This window comes from Bos javanicus, chromosome 8 (assembly GCF_032452875.1).
Source record: "Bos javanicus breed banteng chromosome 8, ARS-OSU_banteng_1.0, whole genome shotgun sequence".
Classification (NCBI taxonomy): Eukaryota; Metazoa; Chordata; class Mammalia; order Artiodactyla; family Bovidae; genus Bos; species Bos javanicus.
The window spans coordinates 47,109,666-47,127,761 of record NC_083875.1 but is presented as its reverse complement, the minus strand read 5'-3'; the positions used below and the strand labels follow the sequence as shown (position 1 = coordinate 47,127,761).

At 38.7% G+C, this 18,096-nt stretch overlaps 2 protein-coding genes across 9 annotated transcripts in view; one reads left to right on the top strand and one right to left on the bottom strand.

The window, feature by feature from the left end:
- Window positions 1-18,096, top strand: part of KLF9 (KLF transcription factor 9) — a 100,200-nt gene that overhangs the window by 71,913 nt on the left and 10,191 nt on the right. The window lies entirely within an intron of this gene.
- The window catches only part of SMC5 (structural maintenance of chromosomes 5), a 117,790-nt gene continuing 111,031 nt past the window's right edge, over window positions 11,338-18,096 (bottom strand). For 3 of the 7 annotated variants that reach the window (XM_061425515.1, XM_061425516.1, XM_061425519.1), the window contains 7 exons: window positions 17,637-17,681; window positions 17,088-17,183; window positions 16,567-16,671; window positions 16,259-16,378; window positions 14,930-15,109; window positions 14,755-14,850; window positions 11,338-13,723 (listed from right to left, as the gene is read on the bottom strand). In XM_061425515.1, coding sequence (XP_061281499.1) covers window positions 13,580-13,723; window positions 14,755-14,850; window positions 14,930-15,109; window positions 16,259-16,378; window positions 16,567-16,671; window positions 17,088-17,183; window positions 17,637-17,681 — 786 coding nt within the window. In that variant the 3' untranslated portion in view covers window positions 11,338-13,579. Of the gene's footprint in view, window positions 13,724-14,754; window positions 14,851-14,929; window positions 15,110-16,258; window positions 16,379-16,566; window positions 16,672-17,087; window positions 17,184-17,636; window positions 17,717-18,096 lie in introns of those variants that run through there. The other 4 variants (XM_061425518.1, XM_061425517.1, XM_061425520.1 and 1 more) reach the window with 3 other exon arrangements.

Sequence of the window (18,096 nt, the reverse complement as noted above, 5' to 3'; positions counted from 1 at the left end):
AGGCTGCAGTCCATGGCGTCGCTGAGTTGGATATGACTGAGCGACTTCACTTTCACTTTCACTTTCATGCATTGAAGAAGGAAATGGCAACCCACTCCAGTGTTCTTGCCTGGAGAATCCCAGGGACGGGGGAGCCATGGGGTCGCACAGAGTCGGACATGACTGAAGTGACTTAGCAGCAGCAGCAGCAGCAGCCATTCCCTTGTGGCCTGTCAAGTTTCTGTTGAGAAATCAGCTGATAGCCTGATGGGAGTTCTCTTTTATGTTATTTGTCGTTTTTGCCTTGTTGCTTTTAATATTTTATCTCTTTAATTCTTGTCAGCTTAATTTTTTCTTTAATTTTTGTCAGTTTGATTACTATGTGTCTTGGTGTGTTCCTCCTTGGGTTTATCCTGCCTGGGACTCTGCTTCCTGGACTTGGTTGATTACTTCCTTTTCCATGTTAGGGAAGTTTTCAGCTAGTATGTCTTCAAATATTTTCTCAGGTCCCCTTTCTCTCTCTCTCGTCTCATGCTGGGACCCCTGTAATATGAAAGTTCGTGCATTTATTGTTGTCCCAGGGGTCTTTTAGGCTGTTTTCCTTTCTTTTCATTCTTTTTCCTATGTTCTGTTCTGTGCAGTGATTTCTACCATTCTGTCCTCCAAGTCATTTATCCATTGTTCTGCCTCAGTTATTCTGCTATTGATTCCTTCTAGTGATTCATCTGTTTGTTCTTTGGTTCTTCTAGGTCTTTGGTAAACATTTCTTGCATCTTCTCAATCTTTGTCTCCATTCTTTTTCTGAGATCCTGAATCATGTTCACTGTCATTCTGAATTCTTTTTCTGAAAGGTTGCCTGTCTCTAATTATTTCTCTGGGGTTTTATCTTGTCCCTTCAACTGGGACATAACTTTCTACTTTTCATGCTGATTAACTTTCTGTAATGTGATTTTGTTTTAGTCACTGTGGGGTTGCGGTTCTTCTTGCTTCTTCTGACATCTGATGGAGGAGGCTAAGAGGCTTGTGTGGGTTTCCCTGGTAGCTAAGCTGGTAAAGAATCCACCTGCAATGCAGGAGACCCTGATTCGATTCCCAGGTCAGGAAGATCCCCTGGAGAAGGGATAGGCTACCCACTCCAGTATTCTTGGGCTTCCCTGGTGGCTGAGACAGTAAAGAATCCACCTGCAATGTGGGAGACTTGGGTTTGATCCCGTTGGGAAAATCCTCTTAAGAAGGGAAAAGTTACCCACTCCAGTATTCTGGCCTGGAGAATTCCATGGCCTGCATAGTCCATGAGGTAGCAAAGAGTTGAACACAACTGAGTGACTTAAAATATAATGTAAGAGGCTTGTGTAAGCTTCCTGATGGAAGGGAATGGTGATGGGAAACACTGGGTCTTGCTCTGGTGGGCAGGGCTTGCTCAGTAAAGCTTTAATCCAGTTATCTGCAGATGAGTGGGGTTGTGCTTTCTCCCTGGTAGTTTTTGGCCTGAGGCGATCCAGCCCTCTGGTCTTTGGGGGCTATGGTTGGGTTAGTGGAGACTTCCAAGAGGGTTTACACCAAAGGGGACCTTCCTAGACTGCTGTTGCCAGTCCCCCCATCCCTGTGGTGAGCCCCTGCTGACCCAAGCCTCCACAGGGACCCTCCAACACTAGTAAACTTTGGTTCAGTCCCTTATGGAGTCACTGCTCCTTTCCTCTGAGCTTTGGTGTACACAAGGTTTTGTTTGTGCCCCCTAAGCCTGGAGTCTCTGTTTCTCCCAGTCCTGTGGAAGTCTTGTAATCAAATCCCGCTGGCCTTCAAGGTCAGATTCACCGTCCCTTTGTTGTGTTCCCAGGCTGAGAAGCCTGACGTGGGGTTCTGAACCTTCACAACAGTGGGAGAACTTCTTTGGTATTATTGTTCTCCATTTTGGTATTATTTATTCTACATCTGGTGGGTATTGGATTTGATTTTATCGTGATTGTGCCCCTCCTACTGTCTTGCTGTGGCTTCTACTTTGTCTTTGGACATGAGGTATCTTTTTTTCGTTGGTTCCAGTGTCATCCTGTCGATGATTATTCAACAGCTAGTTGTGATTTTGGTGCTCTCGCAGGAGAAAATGAGCCCACGTCCTTTTACTCTGCCATCTCTGAAGGTTGAATTTTAAGTCAGCTTTTTCACTCTCCTCTTTCTCCTTCATCAAGAGACTCTTTAATTCCTCTTTGTTTTCTGCCATTAGAGTGGTATCATCTGCATATCTGAGATTATTAATATTTCTCCCAGCAATCTTGATTCCAGCTTGTGCTTCCTCTAGCCTGGCATTTTGCATGATGTCTTCTGCATATAAGTGAAATAAACAGGGTGACACTATATAGCCTTGATGTACTCTTTCCCCAGTTTTGAACCAGTCTCTTATTCCATGTCTGGTTCTAACTGTTGCTTCTTGACCTACATACAGGTTTCTCAGTGGGCAGGCAAGGTGGTCTAGTATTCCCAGCTCTTTCAGAATTTTCCACAGTTTGTTGTGATGCACACAGTCAAACGTTTTAGCGTAGTCAATGAGGCAGAGTAGATGTTTTTCTGGAATTCCCCTTTTTCTATGATCCAGCAGATGTTGGCAATTTGACCTCTGGTTTCTCTGTCTTTTCTAAATGCTATTTGTACATCTGGAAATTCTTGATTCATGTACTGCTAAATCCTAGCTTTTAAAGGATTTTGAGTAATACCTTGCTAGCATCTGAAATAAGTGCAATTGTGTGGTAGTTTGAACATTCTTTGGCATTGCTCTTCTTTGGGATTAGAATGAAAACTGACCTTTTCCAGTCCAGTGGCCACTGCTGGGTTTTCCAAATTTGCTTGCATAATGAGTGCAGCACTTTCACAACATCATCTTTTAGGATTAGAAATAGCTCAGCTGGAATTCCATCATCTCCACTAGCTTTGTTTGTACTAATGCTTCCTAAGGCCCACTCAACTCACATTCCAGGATGTCTGGCTCTTGGTGAGTGACCACACCATCATCATTATCCTGGTCATTAAGATCTTTTTTGTGTAATTCTTCTATTCTTGCCACTTCTTCTTAATGTCTTCTGTGTCTGTTAGTTCCTTACCATTTGTGTCCTTTATTGTGCTCATCTTTGCATGAAATGTTCCCTTGGTATCTAATTTTCTCGAAGAGATCTCTGGTCTTTCCCATTGTATTGTTTTCCTCTATTTCTTTGGATTGTCCACTTAAGGCTTTCTTATCTCTCCTTACTGTTCTTTGGAACTCTGCATTCAGTTGGGTATATCTTTTTCTTTCTCCTTTGCCTCTTGCTTCTCTTTTCTCAGGTATTTGTAAGGCTTCCTCAGACAAACATTTTCCTTCTTTCATTTCTTTTTCTTGGGGACGGTTTCCATCACCACCTCCTGTAGAATGATATGAATCTCTGTCCATAGTTCTTCAGGCACTCTGTCTACCAGTTCTTCAGGCATTGTCTACCAGATATAGTCCCTTAAATCTATTCGTCACCTCCACTATATAATCATAAGGGATTTGATTTAGGTCATATCTGAATGGCCTAGTGGTTTTTCCCTACTTTCTTCAATTTAAGCCCAAAGTTTGCAGTAAGGAGCTGATGATCTGAGCCAGTCAGCTCCAAGTCTTGTTTTTGCTGATTATAGAGCTTCTCCATCATAATCCATCTGATTTCGGTATCGACCATCTGGTGATGTCCACATGAAGAGTTATCTCTTGTATTGTTGGAAAAGAGTGTTAGCTATCACCAGTGCATTCTCTTGGCAAAACTGTGTTAGTCTTTTCCCTGTGTCATCTTGCACTCCACAGCCAAACTTGCCTGTTACTCCACGTATCTCTTGACTTCCTCCTTTTGCATTCCAGTCCCCTATGTTGAAAAGGACATCTTTTTTTCGTGTTAGTTCTAGGAGGTCTTTTACGTCTTCAGAGAGTCATTCAACTCCAGCTTCTTCAGCATTAGTTGTTGGGGCATAGATTTGGGTAACCATAGTGTTGAATGGTTTGCCTTAGAAACAAACCAAGATCATTCTGTCGTTTTTGAAACTGCACCTAAGTACTGCATTTTGGACTCTCTTGTTGACTGTGAGGGCTACTCCATTCCTTCTAAGGGATTCTTGCCCACAGTAGTAGATATAATGGTCATCTAAATTAAATTTGCTCATTCCCATCCATTTTAGTTCACTGATTCTTAAAACACTGATGTTCAGTCTTGCTATCTCTTGCTTGATCACATCCAATTCCCTTGATTGATGGACCTAACATTCCAGGTTCCTATGCAATACTGTTTTTTACAGCATCGGAGTTTACTTTCACCACCAGACACATCCACAACTGGGCATCGTTTCTGCTTTGGTGCAACCTCTTCATTCTTTCTAAAGCTGTTTCTCCGCTCTTCCCCAGTAGCATATTGGACACCTACCAACCTAGGGAGCTCATCTGTCAGTGTCTTTTTGCCTTTTCATATTGTTCATGGGGTTCTCAAGGCAAGAATACTGGTTTGCCATTCTCTTCTCCAGTGGACCATATCTTGTCAAGCCCTGACTAGCAGGGATATCCGATTCAGCTGGATGACATGTCTGGTGCCCTAGTTGTCCCACTGCTGGTCCTCATTAAGTGTGTACACCTTCACCAGCCATTCATTGGATGTTGGTCATCGTGCTGTCCTGGTGCTGAGGCAGAAGCCCTGCAGGGGTCATTGGGAAGGGGGTTCAGGTAAGGCTGGAGCTGATGGCAGATGATGCTCAGGAGCAGAGGGTGCCCCAGCTTTTCCACTGCCGTTGGTCACCCTGGGGCCAATCTGCTTGCCCAGGAGCAGAGGGCAGGCAGCCTGTGGTTATCCAGGTTGTTAAGAACTTCTTTGTACAGTTCTTCTGTTGTATTCTTGCCACCTCCTGTTTATCTCTTCTGCTTCTGTTAGGTCCTTGCTGTTTTTTCCTTTATTGTGCCCATCTTTTCATGAAATGTTCCCTGGGTATCGCTAGTGTTGTTGAAGAGATCTCTAGTTTTTCCCATTCTGTTGTTTTCCTCTATTTCTTTACATTGTTCACTTAAGAAGGCTTTCTTATCTCTCCTTGCTATTCTTTGGAACTCTGCATTCAGATGGGTATATCTTTCCCTTTCTCCTTTGCCTTTCACTTCTCTTCTTTTCTCGGGTATTTGTAAGGCCTCCTCAGACAACCACTTTGCCTTGTATTTCTTTTCTTGGTCAGCACTTCCTGAATATTATGAACCTCCATCTATAGTTCTTTAGGTACTCTGTCTACCAGATCTAATCCATTGAATCTGTTTGTCACTTCCACTGTATAATCATAAGGGATTTGACTTGGGTCATACCTGAATGGCCTAGTGGTTTTCCCTACTTTCTTCAATTTAAGCCTGAAATTTTCAATAAGGAGCTGATGATCTGAGCCACCCATAGTTAGCTCCAGGTCTTGTTTTTTGCTGACTGTATAGAGCTACTCCATCTTTGGGTGCAAAGAATATAAATAGCCTGATTTTGGTATTGACCATCTGGTGATGTCCATGTGACCATCTGGTGATGTCCATGTGTAGAGTCATCTCTTGCGTTGTTGGAAGAGGGTGTTATCTATGACCGGTGTGTTCTCTTAGCAAAACTGTTACCCTTTGCCCTGCTTTACTTTGTACTCCATGGCCAAACTTGCCTGTTAATCCAGGTATCTCTTGACTTACCACTTTTGCACTCCTGTCCCCTATGATGAAAAGGACATCTTTTTTTGGGGTGGGGGGAGGTTCTATTTAGATAGTTGCTTTTAGTAGTCTATTAATGTCTTTTGTATTTCTGTGATGTTGGTAATAACCTTTTTTAATTTCAGAATTTTAATGATTTGGACCTTTTCTGTTTATTCTTGATAAGTCTGGCTAAAACTGTATCTTCTTTGGAAAAATGTCTATTTAGATCCTTCACCCACTTTTAAATAGGCAGACTTATGAGTTCTTTATATACTTTGGGTGTTAATCCTTTATCAGACATATTATTTACAGATAATTTCTCCCATTCAGTAGGTTGCCTTTTCATTTTGTTACTGGTTTCCTTTCCTGTGCAGAAGCTTTTTAGTTTGTTGTCAAATCTGTTTACTTTTGCTTCTGTTGTTTTTACTTTTGGTGTCAAATTAAAAACTGCATAACTAAAACTTATGTCAGGGAGCTTACCACCTATCTTTCTTCTAGTGGTTTCATGTCTTGTGTTTAAGTCTTTAATTCACCTAATTTTTGTGTGCAGTGTAAGTTAGTGGACCAGTTTCATTCTTTTGCATGTGACTGTCCACTTTTCCGGAGAAGGCAATGGCACCCCACTCCAGAACTCTCGCCTGGAAAATCCCATGGATGGAGGGGCCTGGTGGGCTACAGTCCATGGGGTCGCTGAGAGTCAGACAGGACTGAGCGACTTCACTTTCACTTTTCACTCTTATGCATTGGAGAATGAAATGGCAACCCACTCCAGTGTTCTTGCCTTGAGAATCCTAGGGACAGGGGAGCCTGGTGGGCTGCTGTCTATGGGGTCGCATAGAGTCGGACATGACTGAAGCGACTTAGCAGCAGCAGTCCACTTTTCCAATGTCATTTCTTAAAGAGATTGCCCCTTCCCCGCTGTATATCCTTAACTCCTTTGTCATAAATTAATTGATCACATACGTGTAGGTTTATTTCTGGGCTCTCATTTCTGTTCCATTGACCTGTGTAATTGTTTCTATGCTGATACAGTTATATACTATACACACACACACACACACACTAAAATTTTGTAATGTTAAGTGGACCCTTACAACATCGGTTTGCTCTGCATGGATTCACTTATACCTGGAACTTGCACTAAATGCATACTACAGTACTACGCAATCACTGGTTCGTTGAATCCTTGGGTATGGTACTGCAAATATGGAGAGCTGGCTGTTAAGTTACACACATAGATAACTGTGTGGAAGGTTGGTCCCCTTAACCCCTCCATTGTTGAAGGGCCACCTGTAGTTTGAAATCAGGGTGTGTGAGGTCTCCAGTTTTCTTAAGATTGCTTTGGCTATTCAGTGTCTCTTTTGGCTCTATATGAATTTTAGAATTGTTGGTTCTATTCCTGTGAAAAATGCCATTGGAATTTTGTTAGGAATTGCACTGAATTAGAAGATTGTTTGGGTAGTTTGGACATTTTAACGAAATCGTCCCATTAGCATAGAGTTATCTTTTTATTCAATTTCTTTCATTAATGTCTTACACTTTTCAATATACAGGCCTTTCACCTCCTTGGTTAATTAATTTCTAAGTATTTTATTTTTTATACAACTGCAAAAAGATTTTGTTCTTTTTTTGATAGTTATTAGTGTATAAAAATGCAAGACATTTTTTGCATTGATCCTGTATCCTGAAACATTACTGAATTCATTTATTGTAAGTTTTTTTGTAGAGTCTTAAGGGCTTTCTGTATCATTTCATGTCATCTATAACTAGTGACAGTTTTAGTTTTTTCTTGCCAATTTGGATGCCTTTTATTCATTTTTCTTGGTTAATTCCTTGTTAGGGCTTTCAGTACTCTGTTGAATATAAGTGGTGAAAGTGGGCATCCTTGTCTTGTTCCTGCTGCTCAGAGGAAAAGCTTTCAGCATTATACTGTTAAATATGATGTTCTGGGATTGTCATATATATGGCCTTTGTTATGTTGAGGTATGTTACTTCTGTCCCCACTTTTGAGTTTTATTATGAATTGATGTTGAAGTCTAGATGTCAGATATTTTCTTGCATCTAATGAGATGATCATATGGTTTATAGTCTTCATTTTGTTAATTCTTGCATCCCTGGAATAAATCCCACTTGATCTTAGTGTATGTATGACCTGCTTATTAATATTGTTGAATTTGGATTGCTAATATTTAGGTGAGGATTTTTATATTTGTGTTCACTAGGGATACTGGCCTGAAGATTTCTTGTGGTGTCTTTGTCTGATTTTGGTATCAGGATAAATGCTGGCCCTGTAGATTGAGTTTGGAAGAGTTTCCTCTTCTTCTTCTTTTTTTTTTTTAATTTTGGAAGAGTTGGCAAAGGTTTGGTGTTAATTCTCCTTAGAATGTTTGGTTGAATTCACCAATGAAGCCACTTAATTCTGAACTTTGTCTGTTGGGGAGTTTCTGATTACCAAATACAGTCTCATTACCAGTTATCAGTCTGTTCAGATTTTCTGTTTTTCACAACTGACTTGATAGGCTGTATGTCTCTAGGAATTTTTCCATTTCTTCTAGATTGTCTAATCTGTTGGTATATGATTATTCATATTGGTCTTTTATGATCCTTTGTATTTCTGTGGTACTATAAAATATCTTCTTTCATTTCTGATTTTATTTGAGTCCTCCCTTTTTTTTCTTGCCTCAGGATGCTGTTTCCTTACCTAGTTTAGGGAAGTTTTGAGCCATTTATCTTCAAATAATTTCTTTGCCCATTTCTGTCTTATTTCTGGGAGCCCTAAAATGTGAATGTTAGCTCTATTTGATAGTTTCCCATAAAACCCTTACCCTATTTTTTCATTTTTTTTCCCTCTTGCTGCTCTGATTGGGTGAATTTCACTGCCTTGTCTTCAACTTGATGATTAATTCTAATTTAGTCTCCTGCTGAACTTTTCATTTTCATAGTGTACTTTTCATATTCAGTTCAATTATTCTTCAGCTCTGTGACATGTTTGGTACTTTTTCCAACTCTTCATTGAAATTCTTCTCACTGTATTCATTTATTCTACTTCCGTTTGGTGAGCATCTTCATTAATCATTTCTTTGAACATAAATTACCTATCTCCATTTTATTAAGTTTGCCTCTGCCCCGAGCCCTGGAGCTTTTATCTTATTATTTTGTTTATTCCCCTCTCTCTCCATTTCTTGACTCCCTGTGTTGGTTTCTTGCAGTAGATAAAACGACGACCTCTCTCGGTCTAAAAAGAATGGCTTTTTGTGGATGAAACTTGTTCAACCCTGCCCTAGCCTCTTGCTGTCTCTCAAACTTTTGTGATTGTCCAAAACGGCCTATCATATTGTTAAACAGCTCCTAGTAGTTGAGGGTGTGCCTAGGGAGGTTCTCATTACCTAGATTCAGGCTGATTAGAAGTCAGATCCTCAGGCAGCTTTTAAAAGTATGGACATGTATGTAGTCCTGTGGGACTGCAAGCATAAACCTTGTTGGCCACCAGAGTCAGGAAACTTGAAGGTGTGCCTGGGTGGCAGTCAAAAAAGTTGTGCCTCCAGACCCATGTGTAAGCTCTTTTCTGGGAAATACCAGCAATCTGGAGCAAGGCAGGAGTGCCAGGATGCCATCTGTAGCCTATATGCCCTGAGAATAACTTTGGAAGCCACAAAGTGTATGCCACTCTTGAAGCCTGCTTCTCAGGTCGTAACTCCAGGACAGATAGAAGCTACATCACAGAAAGACTAGGGTGAGGGGTTACTTCAATCTGCTCTCTGTGGCCATGCTCTGCCAAGAACCATCTCTATGATAATCACAGTCCTGTGGGACCCAGCAATGTAAGGCCCCCTGACCATCACAGCCAGGCAATCAAGGGGCATCCCCTGCTAGGCAGAAGCTGCCGAGTAAGGACTGGATGCGAAAACCAGGATACCAAACATGTGTAAAGCTCCCCTCTGGGAGGCACTGGCACTCTGGAGCATGGCAAAGGGAGAGCCTGAAGATAGTACCCCTCTCCCAGACTTCTGCAAAGTATTCAGACAGCCCCAGATGAGTGATTAATTGGAAGCCTGTCCCTCAGCCTGCAGACATGATTTTTAATAGGCCCACACTCTTCACAAAGACTGAGCTCCAGGGTCCAGTGCCTCTTGCTGTGCCCTGGAGATGGTAGCTATTTAAGAACTTTTTCTCCATTCACTACTGTTCCATGGGACCCGTTGGCATAAGCCCCAGGTTTACCAGAACCAGGGAGTATAGAGGTGCCCACTGGCAGCAGCCACAAAAATCAGAACACAGATTTTTCTGGTGACACTGATTGTTATAGTCCCAAGGGCCCAGGAACACAAGCTCCCCTGGCCTCCAGAGCTAGGTAGTCCAGAGGTGTCCTCGGGGCAGTAGCCAGCAAACCCAGGGCATCAGATGTGAACCCTCTTGTCCAGGAGATACTTGTGCTCTGGGGCATGGGCATGAAAACCACTTGCCCATCTCTGTCCCCGCCAACTAACTCCTACATGTGTATGTCAGAGTAGATGCCTTTTCTCGGGCAGATGATGCTTCAGTTTAAGCCGGTGAGCCTCCTTCAATTTATGTCTGGGTGTGATCTGTTGCTTCTGAGCTGGGGCCTGGTTAAGTGAGTCTGAGCAGACTAGCCTCTGAAGAATCACTTCTCAGATCACTAGTTTGGGTCTTAGGACACAAGCCTCACTAGTTATCAGAATCAGATGGGGGCTTCTCTTCCAGGTGCAGGTCTTAAAAGTTGGAGTGCCTGATGTGGGGTTCAAACTCCTCACTTCTCATCAAGAAGCTCTGGGCTTTCAGTTCTCTTCCAATTTGGGACCCACTGGGGGTGGGGGTTATGGTGAGTTTGTTCCAGCCTCTCCTACCTGCTTGCTTGATGTGTGGCCGTCACTCAGCCAGTGATGAGGAATTTTCTATTATATAACTGTAGACACAGTATGTCTGTGGCAAAAGGTAAGTTCAGGATCTTCAGGATGGGGTTTGACATCTTGAACTGGAATCACCACCCTGAATTAAGTTTCTTGACAGTGGAATCATATGCAGGCTGTATTTTTTATTCTTCAAAATATACATTGTGTTTTGCCAGTGATATATATTAGTGGCTTAGGGATGATACTTTAGATGAGGGCAGTGTGGGGGGAGATACATAGAAGTCTTGAAGGCTGACAACTGGATTTTTATGAGTGTGATGAAAGCCTACCAAGTCTTTCCTCTGAAAACACTGTCAGCAAACCACAGGGTGACTCTCTGGATCATGGCAGAGATGCCTCCTTGTCTCCACTATTCACCCTCTCCCTCTTGAGTAACACAGTGGCTGAAATTTAACTAAGTACACAGCCATATAGGTAAAGATACCATATTCAAGGCTCTCTTGCAGGCCATCTAAGGTTTCAACCTAAAAATATTTATACTTACCTTGTAACTGGTTTCTTTAGATGATTTAAATACTTTTTTCTGGTGTTTATGGCTTTATTTAGACTAAGATCGCCTTGCAGCAAGACAAGGGACTAAATTTTCTATCTTTTTGAACATAGATATACTGCCAAACAGTATTCTGTAAATGGTAGGCATTCAATAGACTGTTTAGCAAATCTGAAAACCAAAATGACTCTTACAAAGATTCAAAGTATATAAAAAACAGTGCTCATTTAAAAAGACATACACTAAAAGAACATGAAAATATGCATTTATTACCAACAAAGTAGCATTTCCCACAAAGAGTTTGTTTCCAGTTACACCTGCAGATACATAGTAGCAGGACAAAATTACACTCTTTTTTTTTCGGTGGTGCTGCACAGCTTGCAGGATCTTAGTTCCCCGACCAGGGACTGAACCCGGGCCCTTGGCAGTGAAAGCGTGAAGTCCTAACCACTGGACCACCAGGAATTCCCCCAAATTACATTGTTTTAGATACTAAAGATTCATACTCCAAAGAAAATAAACACATTTCCAAAAGACAATTACAAAGCAGCAAATATTTTAATGCTAAAATCCTTAGGCAAATCAGTTAAGACTTTGTCATTACAAATAATTGCTTGTCACCTTTTAGGGTTTTAAATATTTTATTCATCAAATAAGACTATTATATGAAGTTTTTACAATTTGTAATTAAATCAACTTTTTCAGAAAATATGTGACATTTCAGGTGGCTGAGTTATTGTGCAGGACTTACTATTTTATTAATGTTAAAATACATAATTTATTCGCAGCTCAACTTTCAGTGTAAAACCAAGTATTTGTCCACCAGAGATACAAATGCTTATAAACAAGGTTTGGAATAATTATTGGCATATGCAAACTGAAATAATCTTCAAACTTTTTTCACACTGATGATCAGTTTTTAGAAATAAGATGACTGGCACTTAAACAATAAATGAACTACACCAAGCACATGTTAGTAAAGGTACTTTGATGGAAAACAAAGTATTTAACAACAAAACATTTGGTAAAACATTCATTTACTAACATGTTCCCAACATTTTCAATGTTTACATGAGTTGTTTGCACTAGTAAACATGTTATTTCAAACTATTTTCATAGTACATGCATTAGACTTAGTTTAAGAGGGGAAGGTTCTTTTAAAATTTTTATAAAGAAAATAAAAAGCTTTTTAAAGAGAAAATGTCCAAATAAGAGGATGAAGACTTTTATTTTTTGACTTAACAAGATTTCAGTAGCTATTTAAGAACATACAAAACCCAAACTGAATGCAATTCTTCAATTTAGTCAAGCTACCAAGTCAAAAAAATAATTGTAATTACCTCTACAGATCCAATCCACTGTTTAAAGACATGTCCTTGATCCAGTTCTTTATTTTTACAAGATTTTAAAGAATAGAATGTTTTCGCACTGTTAATTAGTATAACTCAGAGAGAAACAAATGATTTTCTAATCTGATTCTTCCATGCTGTAAGAACAGTTTAGATTTTCTGAGATACTGGGGTAGGATCAACACTGTAAATTAAAAGGACCTACACAAGCTTAAGGCCTAAAAATACTATGGTTTTAAACAAATCAATGCTTTTGCTCACTCTACATAACACTGAGAAATTTCAAATATAAACTGTAGAAACCAGTATAAGAAATGTTAAGAAAAATTTTACTAAAAATAATTATAAAAATGCTTTAGAAATTTAAGATGTAAAAATTGACTAAATTAAAAAAAGAAAACAAAAACGATTAAGCCCGAAAAGACCCACCCACATTTTAATTTTATAGGGTTATTCTTTAAAAATTCTTGCCACTTTATTCTCTGTCAATCTTTTGGTTGCATTTTGCATCATCTAGTGGCCATCTTGTGGCATTTCAAAGAAGTCCTGCTCCCAGTACTTTCCCCTCCTTTGAGATACCAATACAACTACAGTATCAAGTTTCATGAAACTTTTTTTAAAAGGTTCCTAAAATCCCATTTCCTAGTGGAGATAAGGTAATCTTTTTAATCAGAAGAAACGAATAGATTTGTCATAAATTATTACTATACATTAGACATTTCCATATCAAATTTTAAAAATTAAATATAACACTGAGAGAAACTCGGACTTAAGCTGTAGAGTCATCTTTACACTCTAAGAGTAGTTAAAATTACTTTGCAAGTAAAGCTCAGGGTTCCCATGTCAACGAAACTTCTTGCAACCAATAATCCCTTCCACTGTAGTTCTGATTTGAGGAGCCAATACTGTAAAAGTGGGGACCCAGTCACTTATGGTCAGAGTGCTAAGGACACAAGATTTAAATTTTACTACCAGATGATGTTCCACAGAAAGAAGTTATTATGGTCTCTCTTCATCAACCTAATAGCAGGTTTCAAAAATAACTGATCCTTTAGTCTTAATGAATCTAACTTTTATTCAGTTGAGCCACACTTACATATAGGATTTAACAGAAAAGTCTCAAAGTTCTTGCCCTTCACTTTCATTGAGAAGGCTGAGTGAATGTAATACGGCGCCGCCGCCTTTGGAAAGCCTTTAAATTCCATCTGTTTGGTTCCAGCATATGAGGACCATTGTAGACAAACAATACTGTCATCTTTTCAGAATAAGGAAGATTTTGAAGGAGCTGTGAAGTGTTAAAACAAACTGTCATAGAATGCTATATATTAAGCACAACTTTCTGAACTTGCACGTGTGGAGTCAAATACATTTTATTTGTAAAATTAATGAAACTCTTAATGAAGTTCTCAATTCAACATACACTCTGCCAGATAGCGATTTTTACTTGAATTACCACATCTGAAACCTGGCCTAAGGACTCGTCAACATATCTTGGGAGCCCTCTATATTCACAGGCCAATGGGATCACACTGCTTCCTAGGTTGACCCTGGAAAAGTATATCCTCCAGAACTTTCCTAGGATAATTTCACTCTTTTATCCACAAAACACCTTTCAAGCAACTTCTATAGTCAGGTACTGTAATAGATTGGTAGCCTGAAAAGTCTATTAACAGGGTGGTTGGATTTACAGGCCAACAACAATAGGGTATTAACAGATCTAGCTACTCCACAGAGTATCTGCTAGAAGAAGAGATTATACTATTTGATAAAAACTGAATTTCAGATAGGATCTCCAATGAAATTTCTTAAAAAAAATCTGATTACATTAATAAAAATATCTTTGATTGCTATACAGCAGTTTCATAATTGACCCATAGCACAAGAGGTAACAAAAGAAAATTTCCCATTGTAATGGTTCTGTAAAGGTAAGTCTGTTTTTTATGTGAATAGAAGATTTTGAGGATACTTAGGATTTCCTCTGGGCCAGGACAGAGCAAAACAGGCCTTTCTGAGGAAATGAGGAGGACCAGTGCTTTCTGTCATTTTTCAGTGCTAAGAGAGGAAGTTCCCTAGAGGAAGAATAAATGCCAAAAAAGCAGAGGAACTCTCAGCTCTAGAACATAATGCTATGCCTGCTACTTCCTTCCTCTAGTGATAAGCTTTCTGATTAAGTATGTTATTGGAACTTGTCCCCCTTTACTATAATCTATTTTGGGACTGTTCTGCTCATATTTACACATACTGGGCCAAAATCTACATGTTTTAGCCATAAGGACTTCCAAGTACGTGAATATTTTTAGATTACTTATTACCTACCTTTGGTGTAATAAAAAAGTACTGAGATGTGTTTTCTTTACAAGCAGTATTTACAACCATTTCAAACACTCTTCGTTCATTGATTGGGTCCATTCCCTAAAAAAAGACAATAATAATGATTAGATTTAAATCTATTACAAGACAGAGTGAAACCCAATAAAAGAATAAGCAATACCTGATTGATTTCATCAACTACTCGGAACGGACATCTATTAAGCTCCTGAAGTGCCATCAAGTATAACATAGTAGAAACACTTCTTTCACCTCCACTTTGATGATGAGGAGTTAATTCATGCAGTTCAGTACTACTGCGAAATTTGACTCTAATTCGAATTCCATATTTATCATAATCTTCCTACAAAACATTTAAAAAGTTGATGAAAGGTGAAGAGTTTTCTCTGGCAATTTTATACTGTTTTTTGAAAATAAATTTAAGTTCTTTACTCTTGTAATTGACTTATTCATGATATCAATTTTATCTAAATAGATCTTTGGAGACCCCTAGAGCTTGTAGAGAGCAAGTGGTTCTAATATTGTTTCAGTTTATTTATAGTCAATAAAAAGTACCTGCTTTATAGAATGGTTCTGAAGATTAAAGAAGGTAAACCTAGAAATGCTTGGCACAGTTTCTGGCACAAAGGAAATATATTATAAATTACATGTTATTACAATACATTTCTTCCTTCTAGCAAGCCCAGACTATGTAGATGACAATTCTCTTGGCAGGTCTAATATCTTACTAAAACTTACAGTTACATGATGTTTGCAACCTTATCTTTCATAATAAACAGATACAGGAGTAATGGGACAAAATTCCTAAGGAGAAATAAAGGCACTACCTTGCCTTACATTTCTTCCTCCTTAAAAGAAATGCTTTATTAGGGAAAAATTTCAACATTTACAAAATTAGAACTCCCAAATGAGCTCAATCAACTAGTCTCAACTGTGATCTTGCTTCATCTATAGCTCCACCCACTCATTTTGAAGGACATCCTAGTTCATCTCTTCATATATTTCTTACTGGAAATCTTATTTTACCCACAAATGCAATGCATGAAACGTATATAGTTCAAGAAATCAGTACCAAAATTTTTAAGTATTGTTGTTCTTGTAAACTCAAATTCTTGATCAAAAGGAAATCACTGATACTATTCTATATTTCAGTTATGTTTGCCAATTTGTGTATGACTCTTCAAACTTGAGGAGTGATTTCAAAGAGCAATGCACTTGTTCATCACAACTGAATAACCATTATTACTTAGGCTGGATATGAAAAGAGTCTGTAAGGCATTAGTCGTTAATCTCAGATGTCACCAAGAAGAACATCTTCAAAACAACAAGGGACCCTGATGGAATCCTATATATGGTCTCTTCTTTCCTTTGGACATTTTTTTTTTAATAAGAAAATTTTTCAGATATAACTTTAGAGTATATAAACAATTTACATATACTTTTAGCATATAATTAAAATTCTTGTCATGAAACATATCAAATGCAATTTTACCTCATTTTCTGTATGGAGGTCAACTTCACCAGCACACTGCATAGAACTAAAAAAATAGCTAAATTTTTCGTTAATTTTTTCTACCAGCTCTTTTAAAGGATTAAGCCACCTTTCTTTCACCTGTAAGTAAAAGCAATATAAAAATACAATGTAAAAGAAGTGTTATTACACTGATACAAAACTTTACATAGAAAACATCAATATCAATCTAGTCCTGAGAACATACTTTTCTTAGAAACGTTATTTCATTTTGCATTATTCTACATTCCCGTATTATTAATGCACATGAGAAAAAGTAGAATAATTACCTGTGAAATGTTTTCTCTATATTTATCCAGTTCAACTTTCTTTATCTTTAGTTCCGCAGTTAATTGCTCTATTTCTTCTTCTCTTTTTGTGTATTCCTCAACAACCTGGCAGAAAAAAAAATCTTTAAAATAATCTACCAAAGGATAAAGGTACAAAAAATTTTGCATCACATTAATTGAAAATGCCACTGTTTGTATGCAGTTAATTTATGTTCTTGTAACATACTAAAAAAATTTCATTAAAAAAAAAAAAAGACATCTCAGTATTTCAGGTTAGCCTGAGTATTCTTTTTATAAAGAAAAGGCACAGAACACTGTGTTCCTTAGGAAGAATCTATTTAAAATTCTAATAGATTCAGAATCTGGCATTTAAAAGTACATTGTACTAGAGTTCTTGGTAATAATAAGCTAGACAGCAGGAACAGAGTGGGAGGCAAGTACTGGAGGGAACTGTGTGTGGGGGCGGGGGCAGGGTGTGCTGGTGGTGGCGACTGCAGTAGGCATTAGGGAAAGCAGCATACTGTAGGATTGAGTCCTGTGAAGCAAGATGCTCTTGATCTTTCCTCAGTTAATAAAGCATCAATTTCATCCAAGGTGTTTGGAAGATCTTGGAAAGCCTAAAGAATGAAAAAACTGTCCATTATTATAGGTAGTACAGTGAAAACAGTTCAATTCAAATAGTTAAAACGAAAATACTCTGTTGAGTGTCTGCTATATGTTGAACAGCATGCTAGCACAACACAGTAAGGAATCAAAGGAATTACAAACATGGCTTTTTGCTTTCAAAAAGGGGTTTATACTTTAGAAGAAAACAAAATGTATATACTTAATAACACGAGCTAACACCTTAAGGCAATGTATTGATGTTGAGTATTAAAATAAGCGGTACACATCATACAGGTTATAGAATTTAGAGAAAAGAATTATCAGTTCATGCTACAGGAACTACAAGAAATAGTAAGAGAATTCAGAGACCTAGAATTCATCTCTGGGCCTTAAAGCAAACAGCTAGGGAAAAGTCAGGCAGAGGAGAGACAGGAGCTTGGAGAAAAAGAAAGAGCACTGCATACCATGGGGGGTGAGGAGTTGTGTCCATTTGGAATGGTGGGTACTTGCTGAATTGGTAGAATGGGTCCAGAATATGTGGGGCATTGAAAGAGAGCAAGAAGTTAGAACTTTATACTGTACTTGTGAAGAACTACAAAAGCATCCTAAGAATCCAATTACTTTGACAGTAGAATTTCACCACAGTACTATCTTCTGAGACCATACCATAGTAACAAATTAGAACAGCATGGGGGCAGGCAAGCCGTACAACGTTTTGTCGGCACAACTTGCAAAAGTTTATGTACTACAATGTACAAAATGAATCTTAAAACTCTGAAAAAGATCCTAACATGCCACAATAATCTAATATCTTAACCTGTCTTTTTTCCCTCTAACCTTCTGGAAAGCAGTTCGGCTTCTATAAGCTTTCAGATATTTATTGTTTGTTGAATCTGACTTGTCCTTTGAACTCATGTGCCACAC